The following is a 24,198-nucleotide window of genomic DNA, read 5'->3' on the forward strand; positions in this document are numbered from 1 at the left end:
TGATGTATCCTCTCTCTCTTTCTCTCTCTGTCTCCCTGTCAGTCTTTCTTATCTAGAAGGAAAAAAAGAATGGCTGTTGGGAGCAGTAGAGTTGTACAGGCTCCAACCCCCAGCAATAACCATGATGGCAAAAAAAAATTTTTTTTTTAATTTTTATTTTATTTTATTTATTCCCTTTTGTTGCCCTTGTTGTTTTATTATTGTAGTTATTATTGATGTCGTTGTTGTTGGATAGGACAGAGAGAAATGGAGAGAGGAGGGGAAGACAGAGTGGGGGAGAGAAAGACAGACACCTGCAGACCTGCTTCACCGCCTGTGAAGGGACCTGCCTGCAGGTGGGGAGCCGGGGGCTCGAACCGGGATCCTGACGCCGGTCCTTGAGCTTAGCGCTTAACCCGCTGCACTACAGCCCAACTCCCGGCAAAAAATATTTTTTTTAAAAATTGGAGGTTAATTCACCTGGACTGTGCACCTGCCTTACCATTGTATACAATCTAGGTTCTAAGTTCAGCTCCCATTATATTGGAGGAAGCTCAGACTGGTGTCTTCCCCTTTCTGTCTCTGCCTGGCTCTAAAAAGTTAAAATGATAAAACCCCAGAGACATCCAAAAAATTAAATTTAAAAAATTGTTGGAATTCTGATAGAAATTGCATTGTACTATAACAACAGTAAAATAACATGCAACAAAAAGGAAGATAATTTTAAAAAATTAAAAAAAGAAGAAATTACATTGTATATTGCTTTTGGTAGAATGGCAGTCTATATAGTTCTACTATATTAATTCTCTTCATTGATAGACATGGAATACCTTTTCATATCTTGGTGTCTTGTTCTATATCTTTTCAGTTTCTGATAGTTTTCAGTATATCTCTATTTCCTTATTAAACTGCCAGGAACTTCCCATTCATAATCTCCCTGAGCTTCTTCTTCTAGCGTTTGCCCTTCTTCCGTAGCCAGTCAACAGGTCAGGTTGAAAGCTGTCAGGAGCTGCTTGTTGCTGGCTTTGAAAGTGACTGGGATCCATGTGGATTCAGTCGGCTAGGAAGGATCGTCAGTTTCCCCAATGAATGGGTACTCACGGGATGCACCACGAGACGGTCGATCCAATGCATCCCCTCCCTGAGCTGAGTTCAGAGAAAAGATGTCTAGACCACACAGCTGGTGAGAGGCAGTCTCAAGGCTGGACTTGATTTGCAAGGATTTCCTTCTATGACAACAACGTAGATGTGTTTCCCTTTACAGAACATGATCTAATTTAAAAAAAAAAAAAGTGTTTTTTTTTTTCAGTGTACTTGCCTAAACTCTATGTCATGAAATCATCTGAGTTAGTTTCCTACTTTGCCAGTGATACTAAGTCAGTACTTTGATACTTCCAGACCACTCTTCTGTTGAGGTAACTGAATCCCCAAGTGTTCAGTGATAGCCATGGAATCTTTGCACAGAACAATATGCTCATGTTTTATTTTGTTAGTGTGGAAGACACAGCTGTCTCAACAATATTGAACTAATTTGTTAAATATTTACTCAAGTCATCTGGACTTGAAAGGAATTTGGCTCAGTTTCTGTTTTTTTTTTTTTTTTTTTTTTTTTTACCAGAGTACTACTCAGCTGTGGCTTATGGTGGTATGGGGGATTGAACCTGTGACTTCTGGAGCCTCAGGCGTGAGAGTCTCTATACAATAACCATTATGCTATCTATTCCCACCCCAGTTTCACTTTACCATGGATATACACAAACATACAGCTTCCATTCTAAATATTGAGTGATAAGAGGGAGGTCACGTAGTCATAGCTCACAGGATTTGTGTGCCATAGGTCCCTCATATCACCAACAGACAGCTGAGTGGTCCTCTGGTTAGAAACAAAATCCAGGGGGCCGGGTGGTAGCACAGAAGGTTAAGCGCACATCGTGCAAAGCGCAAGGACTGGTGTAAGGATCCCAGTTTGAGCCCTCGGGTCCCCACCTGCAGGGGATCACTTCATAAGTGGTGAAGCAGGTCCCCAGGTATCTATCTCTCCCACTATCTTCCCTAATCCCTCAGTTATCTCTGTCCTATCCAACAACAACATCAGTGGCAACAATAACAATAATGACAACAATAAAACATGGCCTCCAGGAGCAGTGGATTTGTAGTGCAGGCAGTGAGCCTTAGCAATAACCCTGGAGGCAAAAAAGAAACAAAATCCAGAAATACTTTTTAATAGTAAAACATACACAAACTCACTGCCTTATCTACACTATATATTTACCCAAATTGTTTCTGGTAGATGGAACAAGTTAGGGTTATCTGTTTTGTTTATTTTTGCCACCAGGATTGTTGCCAGGATTCAGATCCTGCAAATGACTCCACCGTTCCTGGTGGCCTCCCCACCTCCTTTCTTTGATAGGACATAGAGAAATGGGGGCTGGGAGGAGAGAAAAATGGCTTACCCCTTGCAGGTAGGGGGCTGGGAGCGTGTGCTCTACCTGTTACACCACCACCTGGCTCCAAGGTTACCTGTGATCAATATTTGTGGAGTTTTTTAAACTTTTTTTTTCTTTTTATCCTGACATGTAATCTTAGGGAGGCTGGGGACTAAACTTTAGGTTAATGAATGAGAATATAGCAGTTGTCTGGATGTCTCTAAAGCTCTCCTGGTAGACAAAGCATCAGGTTCTATTTTCCAACAGTTTTTTTTTTTTAATTTTTTAATTTATTCCCTTTTGTTGACCTTGTTTTATTGTTGTAGTTATTATTGTTATCATCGTTGTTGGATAGGACAGAGAGAAATGGAGATGGAGAGAGGAGGGGTAAAACAGAGAGGGAGAAAGAAAGACAGACACCTGCAGACCTGCTTCATCACTTGTGGCTCTCCTGCAAGTGGGGAGCCAGGGCTCGAACCAGGATCCTTACACTGGTCCTTGCGTTTTGCACCACCTGCGCTTAACCCACTGTGCAACAGCCCAACTCCCCAGCTTTTTGTTTTGTTTTGTTTTTTAACTTTATTTAGTTTGATGGGACAGAGAGAAATTGGAAGGGAAGAGAGAGAGGAAGAGACTCCTGTGGTACTGCTTCACTGCTTATGAAGCATCCACTTCTGCAAATAGGAACTGGGGGCTTGAACCTTGGTCCTTAAGCATGGTAATTGTGTGCTTAACCAGGTGCGTCACCATCCGTCCCTCCAAATACTTCTCTCTCTCTCTCTCTCTCCTCTCTTTGCCTTTGAGTATTGCTTTCAGGGGCCCCTGAATTCTTAAGTGCCCTTAATGAATCAGCCTAAAGTTCAAATGATGGGCTGGAATGGATGGAAAAAGTTTGGCAAGATGAGCAGAAGGGGGGAGGAAAGTGTCTGAAAGATGACAGATCAGAAGATCCAGAGAACTGGAGGGAAGATTGAAAGTGGTAAAGAGAAGCAGGAAAGCCAGAAGTATGGTAATGGATGTATTAAAGTCCAGAAAGTCACTGGTTGGCCTTGACTTCGCCTGCTGCCTAGCACCAGTGAGCACTGCAGAGGCGAGTGAGAGCTGACATGAGGAAATAGTTTCTGGTTCATGGGGGCTTCAACGCTATTCGGGACATGCTCATACACACTGTAGAGTGCACCTGTTGCTTTGCATGAGGACCAAATTCAAATCTTTGGTCCCTACCTGTAGAGGGGAAGCTTCTTGAGTAGTAATAGTGATATAGGCATCTTGCCTTTTTTTCTTTTTTTCTTTAAGCAGAGCACTGCTCAGCTCTGGCTTTTGGTGGATACAGGGAATTGAACCTGGGACTTTGGAGTCTTAGGCATGAGAGTCTCTTTGCATAACCATTATGCTGTCTACCCCTACCCTCCTTTTTTTCTTTATTGGGGGAATTAATGGTTTATAAAAGACAGTGAAGTACAGTATTTTGGTACATGTGTCACATTTCTCAGTTTTCTGCTTAACACTCTAGCCCCCTGCCTAGGTCCTTCTCAGCCATCATGTTCCAGGACCTGAACATTCCCCACCCCCCACCCCAGAGTCCTTTACTTTGGTTCAATACACCAAAACCAGTTCAAATTCTGCTTTGTGTTTTCCCTTCTGTTCTCATTTTTCAATTTCTGTTTATGAGTGGGATCATCCCATATTCATCCTTTTTTCTGGCTTATCTCAACTTGATTCTTTTAAGCTCAAACCAAGATGAGGTGGGTGAATTCATCATTTTTAATAGTCGAGTAGTATTCCATTGTGTATATAGACCACAACTTTCTCAGCCACTCATCTGTTGTTGGACACCTGGGTTGTTTCCAGATTTTGTGGGAAATTGTGCTGCTATAGGTGTACACTGATATTTTAGGAAAAGTGTGGTATCTTGCTTTATTTCTGTCTTTCTCTGTTTTTCTCTGACTCTGACCTATAAAGAAAAAGAAGTAGAAGGAGGAGGAGGAGAAATGGCATCTGGGAGTGGTGGAGCCCTGTAGGCCTGAACTGTAGTGGTAACCCTGGTGACAATAAATAAATAATAAAACAGTGGCAAAACATCACCATGATGTGTTTTTCTGTGTGACTATAAGAAAACGGTGGCTGAAAACTGAGGCCAATTCAGTCTCCACCTACCAGTTATATGCTGCCAGGGTCCTGGGGTCTTCATCAGCACAAAGGCATGTGGAAGTTTCTCTCTTGTTCTAATCAGAGCTGAAAGAAACTACTAAAGTAGCTGCTTCCAGATAGGAGGTTGTCAAACATCTAAACCCAAGTCTCTCATCAATTCTCTTCCTTAGAAGACTCAGCTTTGATGAGAAGGAAAGGAGGCACTAAATTTGATCATTACATCACACCAGATCCAGGGGTTACATGGTAACACACAGGCATCTCTGTCCTGGACTTGCAGTCTAGACCTATAGACTCCCTCAGGAGGGGGGGGGGGAGAGATGGAGAGAGATGTAGGCAGGCCCATTCTCAGAGGGAATACTAAGCTCTTGCATTTGAGTCAGAAGTCAGTACCACGTAAATCTGCCAAGAATCAATATCCCTGACCCATGTCACCTGACAGTGCTCCTGGGTAGACAGTCAGACATCTGCACCAGGACATTGTGGGCACCAGGAATAGCTGGTTCTGGGAAAGATGCACTATCCCTGCACCTGTGTATGTGTTCACTGCCCTGAAGGAGACCTTGACCCAGCCTGTACTCTTGCCCTGAGTACAAGGCTCAGAGTGTGGCCAGACTGGAGGAAAGAGAAGAATTGGAGAAAGGTCAGGAATCCTTTACATGCAGCTGGCTGGCTAGTCCTTATAAATACCCTTGAGGCAGAGGGAGAGCCACCCAGTGGTAGGGGACACCATGGGGCACCTATTGCTGGTCCTTGTGAGCCTCTCCTGCTTCTTGGCAGCAGTGAGCACTGCAAAGGTGAGTGACAGCCCAGTAGAGTAGGTCAGACCCTCTTCCCCCACTGACCCAGACCTGGAAAAGGGCTGGGTGGGAGACAGGGAGCTATAGAAGTCTGGAAATACAGAGTCTGAATTTCAGCAGTAAAAGCCAGCCAGAGAGGAGGGGCGGGGAGGACCACACCCAAAGTGGCATCTCCTCTGAAACTGGCCATTTCATTCTCATGAGGACTCAGGTGGCAGACCAAGTACAGAATGCTAGTTGCTTTGATATTTCACAGAATACATGGATATTCTTTGGCACCTGTGTGCTCCACACACTACTTGTAACATCCTTAATACGAAAACAACACTTCATTGTCAAGTTGACTCACAGATGCAGCTGGATGGAGGTCCTGACTGTTTATTTGCCTGGACGGGCAGCCTCGGACCCCTTCCTCTAACACAGAGTTGAGTGCTGCCTCCTCTTTTCAGTAACAGGGATGGCAGCCCAGAGAAGACAGGCTTTCCTTACCCTGTAGCATACTGGTGGGTTTGTTATTAGATTCCTAGGCAGAGATGGGATACACTTAGGATTAGTGAAGAAAGTAGTGTTTATTTAATGCCTCAGGCTCAGTGGATTCATAAATAAAATAAAATAAAATAAAAAAAACAGAGCATGGGCTGTTTGTTTGTTTGTTTGTTTGTCTTTTCTAAAAAGAGAGTCTGGGGGCTAGGCGGTAGTGCAGCAGGTTAAGCATACATGGTGTGAAGCACAAGGACTAGCGTAAGGATCTTGGTTCGAGCTCCCAGTTCCACAGCTGCAGGGAGGTTGCTTCACAAGCAGTGAAGCAGGTCTGTAGGTGTCTATTTCCCTCCCCTCTCGATTTCTCTCTATCCTATCCAACAAGGAAAACAGCAATAAAAATAATAACAATAACAAGGGCAATAAAAATGGGGGGAAAATGGTCTCCTGGAGCAGTAGATTCATAGTGCAGGCACTGAGCTCCTGCGATAACCCTGGAGGGGGGAAAGAGAGAGCACACTATGTTTGAGTTATCTGCAGACTCTTGGACAAGAAATAGCAGATTCTAAAGATGCTACCAAGGCCAACTGATGACAGCAGTAGGAAGACCTGTTTATACTAAGAGGAGGGGAAGATAGCCACTAACTGCATTTTTCTTACTCAACTAAGAAGTTAACCCTTGCTTCTCTCTTGAGAAGTTAACCCTTAACTTCACTGCATGAGGAAAAGAATCTGGAAGCCCGCTCAACTGTGATCTGGCTTTCAGGTTAGCCCCCATCTCCATGGACACCCATGTGTGGATGCATGTCCTTCCCCTCCCTGTTCATGCTGCTCGAGCTTCTGGAAAACCCACCTTCTTCCAACTCCCTCAGCTATCAGCACGGCAAAGAAAATACGTCCAGGACAGAAAGCCCACAGTCAAAAGCACACACCAAGTCAGGGTGTGACTGCAAGTCTCCATCCAACAGGGAAAAGAAGCCACCAGGATGTGCCTGCCCTGAAGCTCCTCGCCCAGCTTTAGAACCTGGCTTTAGATGCTGGAGGGTCAGAAATAGTTTCTTAGGGGCTTCTGTCTGGGTGCTGAAATGTCAGGTTCCTCCAGTCTGCTCTAGCGGCCAATAGCACCACTTGCTTGCTGCCCAAGTGACCAGAATTCCCATGCCATTGGCCCACTGATCTGGGACTCTGAGGCTAATCTCAATGACACAGAGATACCGAGAGATGACTTCATGGTCCCCAAGGCACTGACCTTGTCTCTCTACCCTCTTACAGAAAGCTCTGGAGATAGGTCAGAAAAATGCCTAGGGCCTCACCGTGGGTAGAAGAGAGGAGAGAAAGCCTAGAAGCTGGGGAGGAGGAAAAGAGGCCTGCCTGGACCCCTGCTTCTGAGGCCTTTCCCCTCTCCAGATCTTGCTTCCCCTCCAGCACAGCAGGTAAAGCCTTCTAGCCTGGGCCTTAGCAGGAGGGTGGTAGCTGGGCTGAGGTACAGGGCTGCATGTCTGAGTCCCCCAGCACAAGTGAGAACGTGGCTGGGTAGAGAGGTCACCTGGGGTGGGGGGACTTCATAGCCTGGCTGTGAAGTCAGGTGGTTACTGCCTAGTAGGTGGCTTCAGGCAGGGAAGTCTCCATGTCAGGTCTGGACACACAGCATAGCCTTCCATGAGGGAGCCCACTGCCTGGAGTGATGTTTCAGCGACAATAGTTCTGTCTCTGCCGGCAGCGGGACAAAAAAACAGGGAAGCATGGAGCCCATTGTCTCTTCTTCCAAAAGGGGAGGCAGAGGCTCTCAGCACAGGCAGCCCAAGTCAGAATCCAACTGTCCCCCATCTTTCCCAACTTCTCAAGAGGCTTTCTCGGCTGCAGGCTTGGGCTGAAGGAGCTTCCCCTGGAGTGAAGGGGCTGACATGTTGGGGGGGGGTGGTGGTGGCGGTGGCAGTAAGCAGCTCCTCCAGCACGTGGTGGGGTGGGCTGTGGTGTCAGGTGCTCACTGGCCCCTCCCTCACTGAAGCAGTGTCGGGGGCCCTCTAGATACCTGACTGCCTGGCCCTGTCTCCCTATGGGCCATGCAGCCTGAGCCTGCCTCTGTCCCTGCAGCTGGGTGCTGTGTACACGGAAGGAGGCTTCGTGGAAGGGGTCAACAAGAAGCTTGGCCTCTTTGGCGACTATGTGGACATCTTCAAGGGCATCCCCTTTGCTGCTCCCCCCAAGACCCTGGAGAACCCCCAGCCACACCCTGGCTGGCAAGGTGGGAGCAGTGGGGGCAGGACTGGCCTGGGTTTAGGGTGACACTGAATTTCTGTATCCTCACACCCCATCTCATGCTCACAGGAACCCTCAATGCCACAGACTTCAAGATGCAGTGCCTGCAGACTAATATTCTCCAGATCAAGACTGAAGGGTCAGAGGACTGTCTCTACCTGAACATCTGGGTCCCTCAGGGCGAGAAGGAAGGTCAGAGGCCCCCTAGACCATCACCCCAACAGGAACACCCAACAGCAGGAAACCCAGGCTCTGTCACTGACATGTCTGGGCTCAAAGCTGAACCTCCCCACATCAGCACAGGGATCTCAGGCTGATCCCCTGAGGGGCAGGTGGTTCCAGAAGGGCCTGGGACGAGGGGGTCACAGCTGCTCCTCTCACCACAGTCTCCCAGAACCTGCCTGTCATGATCTGGATCTATGGAGGTGCCTTCCTCATGGGCTCAGGTCACCGCGCCAACTTCCTCAAAAAAACTCTCTATGACGGGGAGGAGATCGTCACACGAGGCAACGTCATCCTGGTCACCTTCAACTACCGTGTTGGGCCCCTGGGCTTCCTCAGCACTGGAGATGCCAACCTGCCAGGTCTGCTGGGCTCTGGGGATGCGGTGGAGAGTACCCCTGGCCAATCTTGATGGGGATCTCTCTCAATCACTGGACTCAATAGTCCACAATACCCCCCTAGAAAAGTCCAGAATCCTATTCACCAGGACGTCAAAGCTGGACCATGACATGACAGTTATAGCACAAAAATGAGACCAACAGATGGTAGACAGATAGACAGACAGATTTCCTGCAATGCTGGGAAAGTCCTGTGTGGATGGCAACAGGGAGCCAGGTAACAGAAAAGGAGTCACTGCAACAATAAAACAACAAAGGCAACAAAAGGGAATAAATAAATAAAAATAAAAAAAATAAAAAAAGAGTCAATGTGGCAGACACCTAGGTGCTGAGGGACCAGAACTGGGAAGGGAGCCAGTAAGCAGGCTGCCCCCTGCTGTCCTCCCCAAGACCCAGCCTCCTCCAGCTCCCTCCCCACCAGCCTCTTGGGAAGCTGGCACTCAGCATCCTGGGACTCCTCCAGGGACCTAGAGTCAGGCAGGACATGTTTACCCTCAGATTGAAGGGGGTCTCATGGAAGCAGGGTCCCCGTGCAGACCCCTCTCACCCCGCCAGAGGCCCAGTGCTGACTGTGCCCCATCCCCAGGCAACTATGGGCTTCGGGATCAGCACATGGCCATCGCTTGGGTGAAGAGGAACATCGCTGCCTTTGGGGGGGACCCTAACAACATCACCATCTTTGGGGAATCAGCTGGAGCAGCCAGTGTCTCCCTGCAGGTCTGGAGACCCCTGGAGGGGTGGGCAGCCCCCAGGACTTGGATGGGAGCCCATGATGATGGTTGGGGGCAGGGGGTTGGCAAGTTGGCTGTGCTGACCTTACTGGGTCATGTTGGCCAAGCCTGGGTGGGCAGGTGGGGGCGTTCTTGGTGACAGGCCCCTCTGTGCTGCAGACCCTCTCTCCCTACAACAAGGGCCTCATCCGCCGAGCCATCAGCCAGAGTGGTGTGGCTCTTAGCCCCTGGGTGATCCAGAAGAACCCCCTCTTCTGGGCCAAAAAGGTAAGTGACCTGCCTTGGAGGAAGTGTAAGGGGACATAGCTGCCTCCTTTCTCTATTTGGAACGATGTCCCGCTGACCTGAGCCCTGCACCCACTGTCTGTCCCTCCTCCCTACTCCAGGTCGCTGAGAAGGTGGGCTGCCCTGTGGATGACACTACCAGGATGGCCAAGTGTCTAAAGGTTACTGACCCCCATGCCCTGACGATGGCCTACAAGATTCCCCTGGGAAACACAGAGTGTGAGTGGGGAGCCCACATATGGACAGAGCCATGGCCCTGCAGAGGACAGGCAGGTCCCCAGGTTCTCTGTAGTCACCCCCTTGTACTCCAGCAATGGTCCAGCTGAATGGAGGGGTGTGCATTCTTTTTAAAAATATTTTTTTTATTTATTAATGAGAAGGATAGGAGGAGAGAGAAAGAACCAGATATCATTCTGGTACATGTGCTGCCGGGGACTGAACTCAGGAGGACCTCATTGCTTGAGAGTCCAGTGCTTTATCCACTGTACCACCTCCTGGACCACAAAACTCTTTTTAAATATTTATTTATTTCCTTTTGTTGCCCTTGTTGTTTTATTGTTGTAGTTATTATTGTTGTTGTTATTGATGTCATTGTTGTTGGATAGGACAGAGAGAAATGGAGAGAGGAGGGGAAGACAGAGAGGGGGAGAGAAAGATAGACACCTGCAGACCTGCTTCACCACTTGTGAAGTGACTCCCCTGCAGGTGGGGAGCCAGGACTCGAACCAGGATCCTTACACTGGTCCTTGCACTTCATGCCACATAACCCTCTGCGCTACCTGACTCCTTTTTTTTTTTTTTTTTTTTTTACCAGAGCACTTCTCAGCTCTAGTTTATGGTGGGGTGGAGGATTGAATCTGGGCCTTTAGAGCCTCAAGCTTGAGAGTCTCTTTGCATAACCATTATGCTATCTACCCCACCCCGACTCCTTCTGATCCTTGTGGGATAGGATTCCTATGAGGAGATGATTTTGGGGGCCCACAATATAACAAGGCTTATGCACATGTAATTTGCACACAATCTGAAGTAGTTTTGGGGACTCCTGGCCGAGCCTTTTTGCTAACTGGTCATCCATTCTTTCTGTCAAAAGTTCTCATATAGCCATTCACAAATGTTTGCACACACTTGTGCCATTTCCAGCTATTCCTCCCTAGAGTCAACATTCCAATACTTTAGTAAGACCCTTATAGGTTCACTGGATAGGAAGTTTCCTCCTTAGACAAAGGAAAATCACACAGGGGTTCTCACTACGTGTTTACTTTTGAGCATTCCAGATGCCAGGCAAAAAAGCTAAGCCATGCTATCCCTCCAAATGCAAACCTGCCTTTTATATCAGGTCAACAAGAGAAGCCAGTGGTCTATCCTGACAGATTGTGGGGACGGCTCTCAAGTCCTTCAGGGTGCAGCTGAAGGCTGTGGAAAGCAGTACAGAATCACACAACTGCTGTTCAATCTAGAAACCCATCCGGAAAGAGAGCTCCTCTCTCGTGGGCCTCTCAATGACTCCTAGAGGTCCCTCCCTCCTGCTTCAGGCCCAGTGAGAAGAAATTGGGTATCACCCACAGCTTGAGCACAGACTGGGTTTCTAGACCAAACCAAGGGCTATCAAGTTGGGTGAGATGAATCCATACTACTTGGCAAGTCTAGTTATCACTGCTAAGAAGGGGCATTCCTGGCACTACAGGTGACCAGACCTCCTCTTGCTTAGGACATAACTCACCTGTCATCACATCAGTGGCGTTCAAGGCTGAGCACCCTGGTGCCATCAAAGGGGAAAAAAAAAAAAAAAAATCCTCTGGCCAGAGGGAAACTACTTCATTCCCAGAGACCTAAGGGAGGCAGGAGGGACCTGGATGTGTAGAACCTTCTCCTCTCCCATACAGACCCTGCATTATACTATCTGGGCTTCATCCCTGTGGTTGATGGAGACTTCATCCCTGATGAGCCCATCAACCTGTATGCGAATGCTGCTGACACCGACTACATGGCAGGGACCAACAACATGGATGGCTACATTTTTTCCATCTTGGATATGCCAGCCGTCATCTTGAATAAACTGAATGTCACAGAGTAAGCAGTGGCACAGGGGTAGCAAAAAGGAATGAGTCACTCAAGGAGAAAGTGGGCCCTGTGGTCTTTCCCTGAGTGGACACAGCTGACACAATGGAGGTAGATGGGTGGCACTGTCTGGAGGGTCCAAGTGCTGGCTTTGTCCCTGTAGGGAGAATTTCTACAAGCTTGTCAGAGGGTTCACCATCGACAAGGGGCTCCCAGGTGCCCAGGCCACCTATGACATATACACTGAATCCTGGTCCCAAGACTCATCCCAGGAGGCCAAAAAGAAGACAGTGGTGAACTTGGAGACGGATGTCCTCTTTCTCATGTCCACAGCGATGTCGCTGGCCCAGCACAGAGCCAATGCCAAGTGAGGAAGGGGGGTTCCTTAAGTGTCTGGATTTGGTAGTGAGTTCAGATGTTTCTGAGATAACAGTGACCTGCATCTGCCACACCCTCCATGATCCCCATCTCAGCCTGACCTGACCTATCCTATCCTCCTGCACCCCACGGTCTTCCCAACTGGAATGTTCTCACATCTACCTCCATCTGTCATGCTACGCAGGAGAGAGCACTTTTTTCAAGCTCTTTTTTCTATGACTCTTGGGCAGTCCTAATATCTTTAATCCTGTGACTACATGAATGACCTCCATATTATAGTGTTCAGTGAAAATGGATGCAAGAGGGCAGGGGAGATAGCATAATGTTTATGCAAACAGACTCTCATGCCTGAAGCTCCTAAGTCCCAGGTTCAATCCCCCGCACCACCATAAGCCTGAGCTAAGCAGTGCTCTGGTGTTTCTCTCTCTCTCTTTGCATCTCTCTCAAAAATAAAATTAAAAGAAAGAAAATAAAATAGATGCAAGGAAATAAAGAGTTAGAAATAGAGAGATAAATATCAAGTAAGAAAAAACATTGAGGGGTAGGGGTAGATAGCATAATGGTTATACAAAGAGAAATCTCATGCCTGAGGCTCCAAAGTCCCAGGTTCAATTCCCTACACCACCATAAACAAGAGCTGATCAGTGCTGTAGTTAAAAAAAAAAGAAAAGAAAGGAAACAAAGAAGAAAAGGAAAGAAAAAACATTCAGGAAAGCATAATTTGCTTTGTACTCTAGGATAATGCAGTCTTACACAACAAATTTAATTGTGAGCTTTCTGTCAGTTTTGAGGCAAAGAGAGCAATATCTGAGGGCATGAATTTATCCAACTGATAGAAAACTACTTACTCACATGTTGATGAAATTATTCTTGCATTCAATTAGCGGAGAAAGAGGTCTTACCACGTTTTTTGTTTTTGTTTTTTTTAATCATGTATAACACAATTGAACTAGAGAACCATTGGGGCCAGATGGTGTGCACCTGGTTAAGAGCTCACACGAAAGTGTGCAAGGACCCAAGTACAGGCTCCTCATCCCCACCTGCAGGGGACAGCTTCACGAGTGGTGAAGCAGGGATGCAGGTATGTGTGTGTGTGTCCCTCTCGATTTCTCTCTTGTCTCTATCCATTAATAAATAAATAAAAATATTTCAAAAAAAAAAAGAGGAGAATCATCAACCTGTCTTCTCCTGGTCTAAGATCACAATGTCTTCTGATTTTTGTGGGAAATCTCACACATGACTCTGTGCCTTCATGGCCTCCCTCCAGGGCCTGGTTCTGGGGTGGGATCCCTGGCTCAGCACCCATTTGACCTGGATGGTGTCCCTTCATCTTCCCAGGAGTGCCAGGATCTACTCCTACCTGTTCTCCCACCCCACACGAAAAACCATCTACCCCAGCTGGGTGGGGGCTGACCATGCTGATGACGTCCAGTATGTCTTTGGGAAGCCCTTTTCCACACCCCTGAACTACCAAGATCTAGACAGAACTATCTCCAAGGCTATGATCGCCTACTGGACCAACTTTGCCAGAACTGGGTAAGTGGGGATGAGGTTGATCCCAGGTCTCCTCCACCATGACCTGAGGTTCTAGTCCCTGCTGTCATCCCTTCCTGAGTCAGGCTGATCTCTGTGCGAGGTGAAAACCAGCACAAGATATGCCTGTGGCCAGATGATGCCCTGGACCCAGTGAGGGCACTGAAGGTTGGGTCAGCATGAATCCTCTGCCTGTCCATTCTTACCCTGCAGGGACCCTAACATGGGCCACTCTGCTGTGCCCACACACTGGACCCCCTACACCTTGGAGAACAGCCACTATCTGGAGATCAATGAGAACATCAATGCCAACTCTGTGAAACAGCACCTGAGGACCAAGTTCCTGCACTACTGGACCCAGATCTACCAGTCTCTGCCCCCAGTGACTGCTGAGGGAGCTCTCCCCCACCCCTGCAGATGACCCTGAGGCTGTCAGATTTCCCCTTTCTGAAATTCTAGAGGGGTCCATATACCTGTAGTTACTGGTTTCTAATACCTTTGGCCCCTGCAGGGAGACCTAGCCTCTAACCTCTATTTGAATAAAGCTTCATCTCTCTAAGTCTGGTACCTCTTTTTGTTCTCATGTTGTAGCTGGAAAAGGAGAGCCCTATTTATCGCCTGAGCACCAGGTGCTGGGTCACCACGTTTCCCCTGTCTGTTGGACTTCAAGCTCCAGGAAGCTGACAGACCCACCTTTATTGACAGAAGAAGAAACAGGTTGAGAATTGTCAGAGATTAGCCTGGATTTCTGTGTCGATTCCCTTGGCGTGCGCACACACACACACACACACACACACACACACCCCAAAAAAGCGATTTGGGTCTATTGTGCTACAACCACAGAGACTCCCTGAGCCTGAGTGCCCTGGGGTGTGAGATGATTCTAAGTAGAGTCTGGGGAAGAGTGGGATTCTGCTCCTCCTGCAGGATCCAAGTCAAAGGTAGAACAAAACATCACATGGGAAGGTAAGTAGCAGTGTTCTGGTAAAACAAAACAAACAAACAAACAAAACAAACAACAACAACTGTCCAGGACAACAGATGCTTAGGCTTGGCTGATATGTCAAGGACCCTGAGTTTTATAAAGGTATTTTTACGGAATAAAAATAAAATAAAAATAGACTTTAATTACTGAAGCCAATCAAAAATTAAAACAAACAAATGAAAGAACAAGTAAATCCAGTTGGGACCTCTGACGACCTCCACGTGGAGATTTAGATGCCAGCCTTGAAGCATTTTCAAATGACAGATCATAGGTTCTCCTGAGTCTCATTATCTCTGGTGTCATCAGGTAATTAGAAACTAGCATTTAGGGGGTTGGGCGGTAGCGCAGCAGGTTAAGCGCATGTGGCACGAAGCGCCAAGGACCGGCATCAGGATCCCTGTTCGAGCCCCTGGCTCCCCACCTGCAGGAGAGTCGCTTCACAGGTGGTGAAGCAGGTCTGTAGGTGTCTGTCTCTCCCCCTATCTTTCCCTCCTCTCTCCATTTCTCTCTGTCCTATCCAACGACGACGACATCAACAACAATAATAACTACAACAACAATAAAAAACAAGGGCAACAAAAGGGAAAATAAATAATAAAAAGGTGGTCCGACGATAGTGCAGCAGGTTAAGTGCACAGGGCACAAAGCACAAGGAACTGTGTAAGAATCCTCGTTGGGGGGGGTCGCGCGGTGGCACAGTGGGTTAAGCGCACGTGGCGCAAAGAGCAAAGACCGGCGTAAGGATCCCGGTTCGAGCCCCCGGCTCCCCACCTGCAGGGGAGTCGCTTCACAGGCGGTGAAGCAGGTCTGCAGGTGTCTTTCTCTCCCCCTCTCTGTCTTCCCCTCCTCTCTCCATTTCTCTCTGTCCTACCCAACAACGAACGACATCAACAATGGCAATAATAATAACCACAACTAGACTACAACAACAAGGGCAACAAAAAGGGGGAAAAAACGGCCTCCAGGAGCAGTGGATTCATGGTGCAGGCACCAAGCCCAGCAAAAACCCTGGAGGGAAATATATACATATATACATACATATATATATATATGTATATGATATATGTATATCATATCATATCCCCTCTTCTCTCCATTTCTCTCTGTCCTATCCAACAACGATGACATCAATGACAACAAAAATAATAACTTCAACAACAATAAAAACAAGGGCAACAAAAGGGGGGGAAGCAAAAAAAAAAACCCCAAAAAACCAAGGGCAACAAAAGGGAATAAATAAATATTTAAAAAAAGAAAGAAAAGTGGTCCGGGAGGTGGCACAGTGATAAAACTTTGGACTCTCAAGCATGAGGTCCCGAGTTCGATCCCCAGCAGCACATGTGCCAGAGTGATGTCTGGTTCTTTCTCTCTCCTCCTATCTTTTTCATAAATAAAAACAAAAATCTTAAAAAAAAATAGTAACAACTACAACAATAAAACAACAAGGACAACAAAAGGAAATAAATATTTAAAAAAAGAAACCAGCATTCAGTCATGAGGACTGTCCATGCGCAGTCATTGGATAATCTTTCTGAAGAGCTTTTCAAGTTCTCCATTTCCAACTTGGATGGTTTCAGCACAAGGTAGTCTTGGTTCTTTTTAAAAATCAGTTAATTTTTAAAGATCTACCTTTTTTATTTCATGTAAGATAGTTTTACATATAGTAGAGAAAGACACCAGGGCACCAAAGGGATAAAGCATAGATCCGAGTGCATACAAATCCCATTCTCTCCCTTCTGAATGATTCCCTTGGCCACAGTCATCATTCTTAATCAATTTAAATAAAAAATGATTGGGTTAAAAAAAAACACTGTAACATTATTCTGAAAAACTATAGCCAGATATTAGAAAAATTCAGAATCCATTCCAATTTACAGGTAAAAAGCAGAAGCCTCCTTCCTATTTGAAAAACATAGGAAAAAAGAAAGAAAGAAAGAAAGAGAAGCAGAAGACACAAAAATAATTAAGAAGGCTAGAATATGTCCATAAAAGGGTATGTTACTGAAACATAATTTTCTTCTTGATCTTTACACCAATTTTACCAGGTAATCACAGTAAAATTAGTTTGTATTCAAATTAAATCCAGCTCCAAAGCAACTGGTTTCTTGCTTACATAGCAGTGTAAGAACTGGAATAACTTGGTTTGATATATTGCACCAAAACATAAGACTCTGCAGAAGGAGGGAAATGAGGGGCTTGGGGGTCCTGATGCATGATGTGGAAATGGACCTAACTTGAGGGTGAGGGTGTTTTGTATACATCTACCATGGAGAGATGAGAAATGGTACTAATGTGTCATCAACCGTACCGCAAACCATTAACCACCCAATACAGTGATAAAAGAAAGAAAAAGATATGGGATAACTATAGTTAATTTCAATTAATTTGCTTTGCTGAAACATTTCATCAGGGATCTTAGATTAAACTCTTTTTTTCCTTCAACTTCAGTATCACTTTATGGAGGAAATGTTGATTTACAGAATTGTTATCACAGAGGTAGGTACATTTTCACAAGTTTGAGCTCTTTTTCTGAGGAGATATATATATATATATATAGTTAGAGAAAGAGAGAGAGGGGACCAGGTGGTAGTACCTATTTGAGTGCACATGTTACAGTGCATAGGGGCCCAGGTTCGAGCCCCTGGTCCCCACCTTCAGGAAGGAAGCTTTTCGCGTGGTAAAGCAGTGCTATAGGTGTCTGTCTTTCTGTCTTTCTCTTTCTCACCCCCTTCCCTCTCGATTTCTTTTTTTTTAAAATTTATTTCTTTATTGGGGAATTAATGTTTTACATTCAACAGTAAATACAATAGTTTGTACATGCATAACATTCCCCAGTTTCCCATTTAACAATACAACCCCCACTATGTCATTTATCACCCTTCATGGACCTGTATTTTCCCCACCCACCCCCCTCTTGATTTCTGACTCTCTATCCAATAAATAAGTAAAGATAACAAAAATAAATAAATAGTTGAAAGAGAGAGAGAATCAGAGCACCACTTGGGCATATGTGATGCCAAACTCAGAGATCAAATTCAGGACCTCAAGCTTTCAGGTCCAACACTTTACCCACTCCCTCACCTCATGGGCCACAACATTAAGCTCCTAATGATTTCTCAGGGTCCAGAAACCATATCAAGGAAGTCTTATCATTCAACTTTGCCTACAATATTTGGGTTAATACCTCTGTTCTCAAGGTTCCCCAATTACCCTGGAGATCCTGGGACTAAAGGAGCTGCCTTTATTGCTCTCCTGGTAGTCTGTTTGGAATCTTGCAATAAACTTATCAGATAGTTTTATCTTTGTTGTCTCTGTGAGGTCAATTTTAACAGGACAGTCTAGTCAAAGCCTCAAAGTCAAAAGTCAAAGCTCAGTAAGCCATGTTTCCTAGTAACCTACTACATATATAATAAAAATTTTCTTTGCATTTATGCAAACATATTTCTAAAGAAATAAGCTGATTTACTAAAAGTTTTTGTATTCTGATGGCATCAGGAAGAGAGAACTTCTGTTCACAAAAGATAGAATTTGCCAAGTTGTGGGAGTAGGGCAGTAGTGCAGCAGGTTAAGCACACATGGCGCAAAGCACAAGGACCAGCGTAAGGATCCGGGTTCAAGCCCCTGGCTCCCCACCTGCAGGGGAGTCGGTCAAAGGCAGTGAAGCAGGTCTGCAGGTGTCTATCTTTCTCTCCCCCTCTCTGTCTTCCCCTTCTCTCTCCATTTCTCTCTGTCCTAACAATTACAATATCAATAATAACAACTACAACAACAAAAAAAGGGCACCAAAAGTGAAAATAAACAAAATTAAAAGATTTAAAAAAAAAAAAAGAATTTACCAAGTTGCTGCAGGTCACAATTAGCTCAAAAAGTAAAGGTTTTATTGAATCTGGAAAAAAACAAAGCACATAAGTACATTTTTTTTTTATAAAATGGAGATATTGGGAGTCAGGCGTCAGCGCAGCGGGTTAAGCGCATGTGGCGCAAAGCGCAAGGCCAGGCTCCCCACCTGCAGGAGAGTCGCTTCACAGGTGGTGAAGCAGGTCTGCAGGTGTCTCTCTTTCTCTCTCCCTCTCTGTCTTCCCCTCCTCTCTCCATTTCTCTCTGTCCTATCCAACAACGACGACAACAATAACAACTACAACAATAAAACAACTAGGGCAACAAAAGGGAATAAAGTTTTATTATTTATTTATTCCCTTTTGTTGCCCTTGTTTTATTGTTGTAGTTATTATTGTTGTCGTCGTTGTTGGATAGGACAGAGAGAAATGGAGAGAGGAGGGGAAGACAGAGAGGGAGAGAGAAAGATAGGCAGCTGCAGACCTGCTTCACCACCTGTGAAGCGACTCTCCTGCAGGTGGGGAGCCGGGGTTCGAACCGGGATCCTTGGTCCTTGTGCTTTGCGCCACCTGTGCTTAACCCGCTGCGCTACAGCCCGACTCCCGGGAATAAAGTTTTTTAAATGGAGATAGTGACAAGACCATATGATAAGAGAGGTATAATTCCACACAGTTTCCACCACCAGAACTCCCTATCCCATCCACCATCACCACCACCCCCCCAAAAAAAAGCTCTCCTATTCTTTATCCCTCTGAGGGTATGAACCCAGGATCATTACAGAGTGTAGGAAATGGAAGGTCTGTCCTCAGTAATTGCTTTCCCACTGAACATGGGTGTTGGCAGGTCAATCCATATTCCTAGCCTGTCTCTCTCTTTTCCTAGTGGGGGAGGTGGGATTCCAGGACACATTGGTGGGGTTGTATGCCCAGGGAAGTTAGGTTGGCATTATGGTAGCATCTGGAACCTGGTGGTTGAAAAAGAGTTAAGAAATAAAGCAGAACAAACTGTTGACTAATCATGAACTTAAAAGCAAGAATTTTGCAGATGAAGATTTGGGGGTCTCCATTTTGGAAAAAGCTAGTAGGTCTATTTTAGGTATATTCCAAGGAGCCTATGACTTTACTAATTTTTGCCTGAGCCTGACAGCTAATATGCAGGTGGGTCCAGGTGATTGTCTGGGGAGATGGTGTCAGAGTTGGAAAAAGGACTAGAAAGCTGGATCAGGGAAGAGAGTAGCTTCCAAATTTGGGGTAAGTATATATATAAGGACATTTCAAACAAGTCATTAAAGTTATATTTGTCCTCAATCATTTACTCAGACTAATATAGAAAACCCAACTCTTATTAGCAATTTTCATGTGTAGTTTTTTTTTTTTTTTTTGCACATAGGCTTTTATTCTCATTTAGTTTCATGATAAATCTTTATTTTAGTGTTTTGTTTTGTTTTGTTACCACTGGGGCTTAGGTTCTGCACAGTGAATCTACTGCTCCTGGGGACCATTACTCCACTCCTCCCTACCCCTTTCTTTTTATTTAATAGAGACAGAGTCATGGAGGAGATGGTTGGTGGGTGGGAGCAGGACGTAAGGAGACACTTATTGTTCCACATCACAGGAAATTCCCTCCCCCTTCCCCATCCCGCCCTCTGCAGTGGAGGCCTGGGTCTTCACGCACGGTAATGTGTGTGCTCTACTGAGTGTGTCACTGCCTGGCCCTTGTTTTAGAAATTTTGTCAAAGTTCTTTCCTGGTTATTCCTCTGAAAGAAAGCATCAGAATAAATAGCTTTTGCAGATGGGAAGAGATGTAAAATAACCCTAGAGTTCTTTTTATAATATAGTTGATGACAAGAAAACTTGCTCAGTTTTCTAGCATACATTATTTTAGAACAATTTCTAGAATTGAACAGAATATATTAGACTTTTAGGAAGTGTCTTATAATTTTAGAGTTCCTATATTAATATCCATATATTATGCAAAGTAATTTTAAGTATCAGTCATATGCGGCAATACCACTCATGAAGTTTCATCATATCAAATAGGTCTACTTGTGTCATATTTCACTTTCCATGGGAGAAAGGATATTTCTTTCACTAGAGCATGGCTCAACTCTGGTTTAAGGTAGTGCAGGGGACTTTGGAGCCTCAGACATGAAAATCTTCTTACAGGACCATTATGCTATCTCCTCTGAAATAATGTTTATTATGGGGTGACTCAGATGTTCTTCTGAACTTTGTATATATGTTTGAGTCTCCCTGTAATTCTTTGTATTTAATAATTTTAAAAAAGACATTTTCTGCCTTCAGGCTTATTGCTGGGGCTTGGTGCTTGCACTATGAATCCACTGATCCTGGAGGCCATTTTTCCCATTTTGTTGCCCTTGTTGTTATTGTTGTTGTTGCTATTGTTATTGCTGTTGTTGCTGTTGGATAGGACAGAGAAATCGAGAAAGGAGGGGAAGAAAGAGACGGGGAGAGAAAGATAGACACCTGCAGACCTGCTTCACCCCTTGTGAAGTGACCCTCGTGCGGGTGGGGAGCCGGTGGTTCAAATCGGGATCCTTATGCAGGTCCTCGCGCTTTGTGCCATGTAAGTTTAACCCACTGTGCTACTGCCCAGCCTGAAATAATTTATTCTTAATTATTTTTTTATTTCTGGGAAGTCTATCACATAATAAAAAAGTGTAATATATTTACATAAATTTTTATGAAGCAATATTTAACTACCCAGAATGATAGTTACAGATTTTAAGAGCAAATATAGTTTCTGACAAGGCTTAGCTGAAGGCAATGACCAGAGGATTGAATTACTCCTAGTTAACCAGAGATCTCAGGGTAAAGAAAATTAGAATCAGCAAATCTTTTGGTTACTTAAACTGATCTGTTACTAAAAGGTGGCCACAGTTGTAAAATATGCTTGTCCCCTAATTGGATGACAGAAATTAGAGTTTGGTTTGATACTAGCTTATAGGTGACATTACAGTTTAGCTTTAGAAATTCTTACTTGTACTATAACAATAAAACAACAAGGACAACAAAAAGGGAAAATGAATAAATAAATATTTTTTTTAAAAAAGAAATTCTTACTTGATCTTAAACAGCTTAAGAACATATACTAGTCTCTTTTTTTTAAAGGTTTTTTTAAAAAGACTTATTTATTTATTTATTTCCTTTTTATTGCCCTTGTTGTTTCCATTGTTGTTGTAGTTATTGTTGTTGATGAGGTTGTTGTTGTTGTTGGATAGGACAGAGAGAAATGGGGAGAGGAGGGGAAGACAAGAGAGAGGGAGAAAAAGATAGACACCTGCAGACCTGCTTCACCGCCTGTGAAGCGACTCCCCTGCAGGTGGGGAGCCAGGGGCTGGAACCAGGATCCTTATGCCGGTCCTTGCGCTTTGCGCCGCGTGCGCTTAACCCGCTGCACTACCGCCCAGCTCCCTACTATTCTCTCTCTCTTTTTTTTAATTTTTAATTTAATTTAGTTTTATTTATTTATTCCCTTTTGTTGCCCTTGTTGTTTTGTTGTTGTGGCTATTATTGATGTCCATGTTGTTGGATAGGACAGAGAGAAATGGAGAGAGGAGGGGAAGACAGAGAGGGGGAGAGAAAGACAGACACCTGCAGACCTGCTTCACCGCCTGTGAAGCGACTCCCCTGCAGGTGGGGAGCCGGGGGCTCGAACCGGGATCCTAACGCCGGTCCTTGAGCTTAGGGCCACCTGCGCTTAACCTGCTGTGCTACAGCCCGACTCCCTACTATTCTCTTTTTATTGAAAGCTTCTCCCATTCCCATTCAGGTAAAACCTGTTTCATCTAAAGATCAAGTTTTTATTTATTTTATTTTATTTTTTTGCCCCCAGGGTTATTTCTGAGGCTTGGTTGCCTGCACTATGAATCCACTACCCTTGGTGGTCATTTTTTCCCATTTTTTCACTGGATAAGACAGAGAGAAGTTGAGAGGGGAGGGGAAGGTAGAGAGGTGGGGAGAAAGACAGACACCTGCAGACCTGCTTCACTGTTTGTAAGTGACCTCCCTGCAGGTGGGGAGCCAGGGGCTCAAACCGGGATCCTTGCACTTTGTACTATGTGCTCTTAACCCAGTGTGCCACAGTCCAGCCCCTCAAGATCAGATTTCTTAAATATTTTTGAAAAAAAGACACACACACACACACACACACACACACACACACACACACACACACACACGAACAGAGCAATACTCAGCTCTGCTATATTGTCACTGGTACCAGGGATTGAACTTGGGAACTTCGGGTTCATATCACTTAAGTTGAGTGCACTACTGCCGTGCTCTCTCTTCAGCCGGAGATTTCTTTACCTTACTGTAAACTGGTCTTTCTTAGAGAGATAGTTCCCTTATGCCCATCAGCTTGATTTTTAAAATTAATTTAGAAGTATAAACCCTTGGGAGGCAGGTGGTGGCACACCTAGTTGAGCACACATGTTACAATGTGCAAGGACCTCGGTTCGACTCCCCAGTCCCCACCTACAGGGGGAAAGCTTCACATGTGGTGAAGCAGTGTTGCAGGTGTCTCTCTCTCTCCCTTTCTTACCCCCTTTCTTCTCAATTTCTGGCTATCTTTATCCAATAAATAAATAGATAATTTAAAAATATTAAAAAGAAATATAAATCTTTAATTTCTGAATTGTAAGTATTTCCAAACTGTCAAATTGGCAGACATTTACATTCACAAAAATGATTATAATTTCTAGGAATTATGTTCTAAGGAACATAAATTTCCTTATAGTAAAAATTTCTAGGTGACATATTTTATTTAAAAACCCAAATTCTTTTAATTTTTTTCAATTTATTAATTTATTTTGGTAGGACAGAACAAAATTGAGAGGGGACGGTGAGACAGGGAGAGAGAAAGACATCTGCAGCACTGCTTCACTGTTCCTGAAACTTCTCCCCTTCAGGTGGGGACCCGGGGCTTGAACACAGATCCTTAACCATGATAGCTGAGTGTACCACAGCCCAGCTGCCAGAACCCAAATTCTTTGGGGGTAGAAAAGCAACCACACTTGGTTAAGCTCACACATTGCCAAGAGCAAGGAACCAGGTTTGAGCCCCACTCCCCATCTGCAGAGGGTCTGTTTCACGCGCGGTAAAGCAAATCTCCAGGGGTCCTGTCTTTCTTATCCTCTCTCTGTCCTCCTGTCCTCTCTCAATTTCTCTCTGTCTTATCTAATAATAGAAAGGGGAAAAAGCAGGGGTGGGGACTGGGCGGTAGTGTATACTCAGGTCCTTGCACATTGCAACATATGCACTCAACCAGGTACGCCACCACCCAGGCCCATAAAGAATTTTTTAAATGGGGCTGGATGGTGGTGAACCTGGATGAGTGCATAGGTTGCAATGCGAAAGGACCTAGGTTCAAGCTCCCAGTCCCCACTTGTAGGGGGAAAGCTTTGCACATGATAAAACAGTGCTGCAGGGGTCTCTCTCTCTTTTTTAAATTATTTATTTATGTATTCCCTTTTGTTGCCCTTGTTTTGTTTTGTTGCCCTTGTTTTGTTTTGTTGTTGTTGTTATTGTTGTTGTTGTTGTTGGATAGGACAGAGAGAAATGGAGAGAGGAGGGGACGACAGAGAGGGGGAGAGAAAGACACCTGCAGACCTGCTTCACCGCTTGTGAAGCGACTCCCTTGCAGGTGGAGAG

The 24,198-nt window shown here is 45.1% G+C and overlaps 1 protein-coding gene across 1 annotated transcript; it reads left to right on the plus strand.

Annotated features, from left to right (window-relative positions):
• Nucleotides 1–5,287: 5,287 nt before the first annotated feature.
• Nucleotides 5,288–14,196, plus strand: LOC103117771 (bile salt-activated lipase-like). The gene is made up of 11 exons (XM_007527886.2): nucleotides 5,288–5,353; nucleotides 7,931–8,081; nucleotides 8,165–8,287; nucleotides 8,482–8,679; nucleotides 9,302–9,432; nucleotides 9,606–9,713; nucleotides 9,833–9,950; nucleotides 11,615–11,801; nucleotides 11,953–12,156; nucleotides 13,506–13,703; nucleotides 13,914–14,196. The coding sequence occupies exons 1-11, from the start codon at nucleotides 5,288–5,290 to the stop codon at nucleotides 14,119–14,121; spliced, it is 1,692 nt and encodes a 563-aa protein (XP_007527948.1). The 3' UTR covers nucleotides 14,122–14,196.
• Nucleotides 14,197–24,198: the final 10,002 nt, after the last annotated feature.

The sequence above is a fragment of the Erinaceus europaeus genome, chromosome 10 (assembly GCF_950295315.1).
Source record: "Erinaceus europaeus chromosome 10, mEriEur2.1, whole genome shotgun sequence".
Lineage (NCBI taxonomy): Eukaryota > Metazoa > Chordata > Mammalia > Eulipotyphla > Erinaceidae > Erinaceus > Erinaceus europaeus.

What these genes read in the sequence shown, in the direction of transcription:
- LOC103117771 (XM_007527886.2), top strand. Translation starts at nt 5,288, where the DNA reads ATGGGGCACCTATTGCTGGTCCTTGTGAGCCTCTCCTGCTTCTTGGCA. An exon ending in AATAAACTGAATGTCACAGA is followed by an intron (nt 11,802 to 11,952) that starts GTAAGCAGTGGC and finishes TTGTCCCTGTAG; the next exon opens with GGAGAATTTCTACAAGCTTG. An exon ending in CAGCACAGAGCCAATGCCAA is followed by an intron (nt 12,157 to 13,505) that starts GTGAGGAAGGGG and finishes TCATCTTCCCAG; the next exon opens with GAGTGCCAGGATCTACTCCT.